Raw genomic sequence first — 8,107 nt, 5'->3', positions numbered from 1 at the left:
TTTTTTTTTTTTTTTGCTTCAGACTGATGCGCCTGCTGGAGGAAATCATGAGCGAGAAGGAAAACAAGACCATTATTTTTGTGGAGACCAAGAAAAGGTGTGACGATCTCACCAGGAGGATGCGTAGGGATGGGTAAGATGACCTGCTTTGCTTCGCTGTGTCATGGTTGCTTCGTTTGGGTGTGAAATGGAGGGAATTCATTGGATTTTCCTGTTGCAGGTGGCCAGCAATGGGCATCCATGGAGACAAGAGTCAGCAGGAAAGAGACTGGGTGCTCAATGGTACGTGTTTGCCATCAAGGTCTCAGATCATCAATGCATTTTTGGTTAATTTGCATGATTTGATTACAATTATTTATTTTTTTTTTTTCCCCTACCTCAGAGTTCAAATATGGCAAAGCGCCCATCCTCATTGCCACAGATGTTGCCTCCAGAGGACTAGGTTTGTTATTGCAGTTTATTATGTCCTTATCACTTCATATTGTGTATACTATATACAGTACTGCCGTTTCCTTTTAACTGCTGTGCCTTTCTGAGCCCCTCTCACCTGAAGGTGGAGTCTTGGAGGCAGGACCTTGGCATGACGCGTCCAGGTTCACCAGGAGGGGGTAAGGAGCTCCTCTGTGGAGTTCTACTTGTCTGCCAGCCAATCAAATTGCATTCAGAGGTGGTCGGAGCTCCGTGATTGGGGTGTAATCCAAGGGGCGGCATACCACGGAGGAGTGCTTCGCCGTTGAGTGGCTGCACTTGCGTCCTGCTCTCATCTGCTCTCGCGCAACAGCTTGAACTGTTGAACTTTAAGTTTAAGGACTGGGAGTTTTCTCTAAAGGAAGTGCGTTGTATGAAATTTTAGCGGTTTTCCGTCGAGAGCAGTTGCTTTAATCTACATGCCTCCGCACTGAATGTGATTACCCGGCTGGTCGATGCGTGCCCTCCTTTTGCTGGCTTCAGTCATGTCGAGTCCTGCCAAAGAGAATCATATTTTCTTTCAAGTGAGCACCGGTTGGTTGGAAAGCTTGCGTCAGTCTTAAATTTAAGGCCTTAATCGGTCTCGTTTTTGAGCGAGTTGAGTCTTGGCAAGATGCAGCAGTTTGTCCTGTCGCTTTTAATAGAGGACATTGTTAATTGTCATTTGGATCCTTAAAGTCCTGATTTTAACCATCCTTTCCTCAGCGTGGTAAGTCGATGACCTATCATTCATTGTTTCCCTTGCTAACACCTCCTGTCCTCGCTGCTATGGCGGTGTGCACCCGCACTCCTCTATTCCTGCCATGGCACGTCCGTTTTCTCTTAACAGATGTGGAGGACATCAAATTTGTCATTAACTATGACTACCCCAATAATTCCGAGGACTACATTCACCGCATTGGCCGTACGGCTCGCAGTCAGAAAACCGGCACGGCCTACACTTTCTTTACGCCCAACAACATGAAACAGGCTCACGACCTCGTCTCGGTCCTCCGTGAGGCCAACCAAGCCATAAACCCCAAGCTCATCCAAATGGCCGAAGACAGAGGAGGTAAATCCAATTGGTGAGATACAAGAACTGTGGTTTATTCTCAGCCTGTTTTGTCCTCTTTAAAGGGTATGGTTCTTTAACTTTAGTTCTGATCTGTTTACGAATCCAAATTTAACTACAGTTTCTCTTCCAGGTCGTTCAAGGGGTGGTCGAGGTGGAGGGTATAGGGACGACCGTCGCGATCGCCACTCAGCGGGCAACAGGCGGGACTTCAACAGCTACAGCCAGGATAACCGTAACAGTGACTCTTACGGGCAAAAGAAGGTGTTTGGAAACAAAACTCAAAACGGATCTAGCGGTTACAACAGCAGTAACAGCTTCAACGCGGGTTACAGCAATAATGGACAGGGTAACTTTGGCAATCAATCTGGTGGGTATGGAAACCAAGGCTATCAGAACCAGCAGTTTGCTCCCAACCAAGGGGCCGTTCAGAACAACATGAACCACCCTCCACCATTCCCCTTCAACCCCCAACAGATGCCACAGTCCATGCCGTTCCCCATGGCTCCTCCTGCATTCCCTCAGTAAACAGTTTCATTTGCTAATCAGAATCTTTAACTGTTCCGTTCATGTAACTTTATTTCTTCAGAGCCGGTTGTAAAATGTACATGCCGTCACAAGCATCCCAGAGTCTGCTGTGCAGGATTTTTTTTTCCTCCCTCTTTTTTGTTAATGTATCTTTTCTTTTTAAGTAACTTAAAGTTATTTTGTACTGTAGAGCTAATGAAGGATCTACACTTGTAAAAATGTCAAGGGCCGTTCATGGCCATTGCATGGTCCTCAAATAAACTCTTAAAAGTAACACTTTTTTTGTGTCTGAATTTGTGAGTAGCAGAAGTTACATCTAAATATTAATGCATCTTATATAGCTTTCTTTTACAGGCTAGGATTGAATCATTGTTGCAGGAGAGCAATTTTTTTTTTTGGGGTAATTTATAACTGTTCAGTGAGTGCTGAATGCAAAGGAACTGAGTTTGATTATTGCAAAGGAAGCTGTTTTTTTTTTATTTTTTTTTATTTTTTTATTTTTTTAAATCAATCACTTGTTTATAGTTATGGCACACCTTAAGTGGCTATTCAAGCTTATTGCTCAGTTCTATGTTTTGTATTTTATATTTGTATCATTAATTGATTGTTTAACAGATGTATTGAGTTCTCCCACTAATGGGTCATTAAAAAATAACTTCCAAAAAGGTTTTAACTCCTCTCTACCTTCAGTTTAACTTATTTTTTATTTTTATTTTTTTAAATGACATTTCATGAGGGCTAAAATCAATATTTTATATTTTAGAACTTCTCAAAAATAAATGTAACATCAATGACTCTTAATGTTTTCATGTGCACAATTGAGCAGCATCTTCTTGTGAGATTTATCCACAACTTGTATCCATGTTGTTTTTAACATTGACAACAACAATGACCGGGATAAACATTATTTTAAATGTATTTGCAGTGATTCTTAACTGGTTTCCACAATATTAAGCAGCACAACATTGATAACTGTTTCTTGAGCAGCAAATCGGCATATTAGAATGATCTCTGAAGGATCATGTGACACTGAAGACGAGTAATGATGCTGAAAATTCAGCTTTGATCACAGGCATAAATTACGTTTTAAAATATATTCAAATACAATGGTTATTTTAAATTTATTTTGATGAAATAAATGCAGCCTTGGTGAACGTCAAAGGCTGAAAAAAGATCAAAAACAAATCTTAAAGACACCAAAAGGTAAGCGTCACACAAGTGTTATACTAGATGAAGGGGGAAGGGGATTTTTTTTCAGCCACCCAGCAAATTCAATTAGAAATATGGATGAATAGCCCATAATGAGCACAAACATACACTAATGCGGATTCCTACAGACTCACAGTCATAAGTGACAGTGCCAGTGTTAGGCAGTAACTAGTTACAGTAATATTACTTTTTGAAGTAACTAGTAGTGTAACTAATTACTATTAATATTTCAGTAATATTACAGTTACCATCCATAAAACAGCTTGTTACTTAGTTACTTTTGATGCCTCCACCCCTACTGATTTGAAATCCAATAATTCCTAGATTTATTTTCACGACTCGCACAGGCACATGAAGTCACCAGTGCATCAGGAAAGCTTGGAATATGGAAAAGCTTACATTCAGGGGATAGAAATATTGCCAGTAGACTGATTTTGTCAGGACAAAAGGTGATCTGAACAGTAAGTTGTGGCATAACTTTACTCTGGCATTACATGGCTTGCCCGCGGCCACATTCCTCTGATCCCCATATAAATTATATTGCTATAATTAAAAATCTAATGAACTTATGTGATTTCTTTTGATAAAATACTTCATGAAATATATGGGTAACAGAAATTATAGCTACAATTATCTTCAACTAACTAATTGGGTTACTTAGTTACTTCTTATGGAAAGTAATGTGTAAAATTACTTTTGCGTTACTTTTTCTCATCTGGGCTGGGCTCATTTTTCTCTTTTCAGCAATAAAAAAGGAAACACAAATGTTATGTTTATCTAAAGTCATTTTTGCATATTGGTATGGTTGAAATGGATCATTGAAGGTCAGCAGCAAAGACACTGGTTAACAAAATGGGAATAAATACATAAATGATATTTGTGCTATTTAACATATTTAATATGGTTTGCGTCATATTCTGAGTTTGCATTTCACTGTTTTTATTCATTTTGAGGAATACTGAATCTGTTTTTGTGCGAGTGAGATGAATAAATGGATGTTGACATATAGTCTAGAACTACAGTAAGCATCATGTTTACACAGCGCACACAACCCTCTGCATTTACAAAAGAAAAAAGAGCTCTCAGTCAATACATGGGAAAACAAAGTAACTGGCATTACTTATTTGAAAAGGTCACTCGGATATTTCCTAGTAAATTAAAAAGTAATGGGTTACTTTACTAGTTACTTGAAAAAAAGTAATCTGATTACATAACTTGTGTTACTTGCAATGCGTTATCCCCAACACTGACTATCAATCACCATTGAGTGTTTGTAATAACTTCTGAGATTTTGGTCAAATGATGAGGCAGAAATATATTGTAAACATTTTAGAAGAATTTTATGGGAAAGATACACAATTACAATTTCTGTGGGACGTGAAGGAAAAGTAATGTAACTAGTAGTGTAACTAATTACTGTTACCAGAAAGTAATAAGTAAAGTGATAATATTACTTTTGAAAGGAGTAACTAGTTAAGAGTAATAAATTACATTTTTGAAGTAACGAGCCCAACACTGAGCAGCGCACAACAATGATGTTTTCTTCTCTGGCTGTATTTTCCATTTGATGTGACCATTAGGATTTGAGTGATCAGATTTGACACAGATGCTCTCATCTGTTGTGTGTTCAAGCATTTAACACACAGTGTGAACAATTTATTATAGGTAAGATTTGAGAAAAAACGCACCTTGATAGAATAAAAACCAACATTTGCTATATGTATCCGTTTACTGAGCCAGTATTCATGTGGGCAGGCATCAAATAAAAAGGTTCTTTAGATTATTAAAATGTTCTTCACAAAAAAAAAAAAAAAGGTTCTTTCAGGAACCCTAAATAGTTATTCGATGGCATCAAAAAGAAAAAAAAGTGGATCCTTTATTTTTAAGCGTGAATTTGCGTGTGAACTACAGTACATTGTTTGCATTCTCTTCCACGTAATAGTGTCATTGAGAATCCTGTGTGATTAGGCATACAGATGCAAACTGTGAAAACATCTGTGCCCAGGGCACATCGGCGCAGGGCCAGCCCTAGCATTTTGGGGGCCCTAAGCAGATTTCCAAAACCACCCCCATCCCCCATTGTACACTTATATCTTACACTGACACCTTATTGTAAAGTAATATTATTTTAGTATCATTCAGGTAGCGTTATAGTTTTTGTTAATATTTTGAATTATTTTTATATTTTCTGCTGTCGTTTTCAGTTTAGTTAGTTTTAGCAATTTTATTGTTTGTTTTTGTTGTTTTTATTAGATTTGTTGTTTTTACATGTCTATATGTTTTGTTGTCTTTATAATTATTACATTTTATTTCAGTTTTAGTTATTTTACAACATCAAGATCAACTAAATGAAATTGGGAAATGTTTCCTTGTCAACTAGCTAAAATAAAACAGTTTAAGTATTTTATTTCAGATAACATTTATTTTATTTCAAGTAACGAAAATGTTTTTTGAGATTTTTAATTTTGTTGAATTTTTTTTTTACCAAACTGTCTTAATCAATATCTACTTAGAACAAAGACTTTTAAGATGAAAATGACATGAAATTACCATTATAACCAGTAGATGGAAGCAGAGGGTCACTCATTAGCTCAGTTGTCATTTCAACTCCCTATAGGTTTTTTTTTTTTTTTTGACGTCTTGCTTTTGGATTTATTATAAAATGACTATTGTAACACATATTGGTACTTTTACTGTATTAAAGTATAAAGTATAGCAAGTGCAGGAAGTCACAATGTCTCATGTCATTTAAAAATAAATAAATAAGCCCAGACACCGACAGCCTATAAGGGTTCATTATTTATTTACTTAACTAGTTAACTACAAATTAAATAATTAATTATTAATGGTATAACAATTAAATAATGCATTCAATATTTATAAAATCTTTTTAGATTTTATTTAAAATAATTTTTTTTTTTTACAGTTTTGTTACTCTGAATTTAGTCTGAATCACTTGATGCACAGGTTTAGTTTTGACATCGGTTTGTCAGTTAGTTCGTTTCCTACATCGCTGCAGGTTCACCGACAATTTAGAGCAATCACTCGCGGAACAATTTAGCGGATTCATTCGCGTTTGTCATTCCTGAAACAATATACGGCAGTATACAGTATGGTCCTCTTAGGCAAACAAAACTTTTAATTGTGAATGGATTACGTAGCGACAGGGTGCTCCCCTGATAGCACAGCTGATTTTGACAATTGACCGGAAATGACTGAGCTGGCTTTTAGAAAACCAGGTAGTAACCGCGCATATACGGTGTGTTCCAAACGGGATATATCGCCCTCCGAAGGGCACTTCAGAGTGAAAACAATCATGGCCGCCATATTGAAGGGTCGTTCCAAACCGAAGTGCTCAAAACTAGCAACTTCAAAGGACCCTTCGGAATGAAGGATTTCGAAGGGTACAACTGAGGGACACTTCGGGCCCCCATGATCCTTTGCGCAGATTCTTTCCATGATGACGGCGCCTCCGTGTGGGCACGTGATTATGACGCAGAAGGGCACTTCAAGAAACAGTTGTTTGGTCCCCTTCAACCCTTCAAAGCTCTCACTCCGGAGGGTAAACCCTTTGAAGGGATTAGGGCATAGGGATGAGATATTTGTCACTGAGCTCAGGACCTGTTGCGCAGGAAATCTTCCAGCATGGTCTTGTCAGTCAGCTCTCCTTTACTCTTGACCCGTGATCATGATCAGTGAAATCTGACTCCTGCAGCTCCTGTTAGTCAGGTTTTTTTTCTTCTTCTTCACGGAATTGGGCTACTTTTAAACTGCTGCCTTGGGTTGATTTTTTTCCCCCCCATGGATTAAAGGTTTGAAATATTGCATAACGTAAATTTCACTGAAATGCTTGTTTTTAAACATTTTGCATTCTACCTATGATAAAACTGTGCTGGATGTTAAGTTTTGTGAAGGCCACTAGTAGGAAGCCTTTGAGCTGTGTTTATGCTCAGTGTGCATAACAGTGACTGTAAAATTTTAGGTAGGTAAATGACATATATGAGTTTTGATATTTGGGATATGCAGGGTTGGGCAAAGACAAATCAAAATGTATTTTAAAATAAAATACCAAATACCTTAATTTTAAGTGTATCAAAATAAACGACAAAATACAGCAGCCACACCAAGTATCAAAATAAACTACTGTATTTTTGTATTTCAAAAATATTAAAAAATACTTTTAGAAGGGAGCATGAAATTTCTTTGTAAACCTTCCATCAATTGGCCTATTTGATCTAGCTCTTCACCATTACACTGACTCAGTTGATTAAGTAAAAAATGTTTGATAGCAACAGCTTTTCTCTGCCCGAGGCATGCAATAAATCTGACATATGCCACCAGCTAACATATCAAATATTCACATATCCCTCTGATTTCCCAGATGAAGGTTAGTTTTAAAGTAACCAACAGTTTAATGTTTAACAGTTTGCGAATGACTCATAATTGTATCCTAATTTAGTTTCTTGGTGTTTGGTAACGAGAGCCTACTTTGCATCAGCAACACTGACTCAATGAAAAACAATTCATTCAAAAGAAGACAACTGATGGCACCTGCATTCATAGCAACTAGTTTCTAACATTTGATTGTTAGTCATAAATATAATAATATATTATGTGTCAGGCTCAGGCAGTCATTCATGCAATAGTATGCAAAATCATGATCTTACTAAACAGCTACTTCAATTAGGGTACAATATTCAGCAATCAAATATTTATTTATTAATCATTGGACATCTATTTGGAAGTTGAAAACAAACATTTTCGCATTACAACCATTATTAAATGATCAATATGTTTTGATTTTAAATGTAGCCAGAAACGTAATCAGAAAGTAGCAACAGAAATTGTCAA

General features: G+C 37.1%; 1 protein-coding gene across 3 annotated transcripts in view; it reads left to right on the top strand.

The window, feature by feature from the left end:
• The window catches only part of LOC107723600 (probable ATP-dependent RNA helicase DDX5), a 6,082-nt gene extending 3,603 nt beyond the window's left edge, over positions 1 to 2,479 (top strand). For 2 of the 3 annotated variants that reach the window (XM_016532301.1, XM_016532302.1), the window contains exons 9-13: positions 23 to 133; positions 221 to 282; positions 383 to 442; positions 1,298 to 1,519; positions 1,653 to 2,479. In XM_016532301.1, coding sequence (XP_016387787.1) covers positions 23 to 133; positions 221 to 282; positions 383 to 442; positions 1,298 to 1,519; positions 1,653 to 2,047 — 850 coding nt within the window. In that variant the 3' untranslated portion in view covers positions 2,048 to 2,479. Of the gene's footprint in view, positions 1 to 22; positions 134 to 220; positions 283 to 382; positions 443 to 1,297; positions 1,533 to 1,652 lie in introns of all 3 variants that reach the window. The other variant, XM_016532304.1, reaches the window with a different exon arrangement.
• Positions 2,480 to 8,107: the final 5,628 nt, after the last annotated feature.

The sequence above is a fragment of the Sinocyclocheilus rhinocerous genome, unplaced genomic scaffold, assembly GCF_001515625.1.
Source record: "Sinocyclocheilus rhinocerous isolate Xijiao unplaced genomic scaffold, SAMN03320098_v1.1 scaffold154, whole genome shotgun sequence".
Classification (NCBI taxonomy): domain Eukaryota; kingdom Metazoa; phylum Chordata; class Actinopteri; order Cypriniformes; family Cyprinidae; genus Sinocyclocheilus; species Sinocyclocheilus rhinocerous.
Note: the sequence above shows the minus strand (reverse complement) of the source record. Positions and strands in the feature narration are given on the sequence as shown.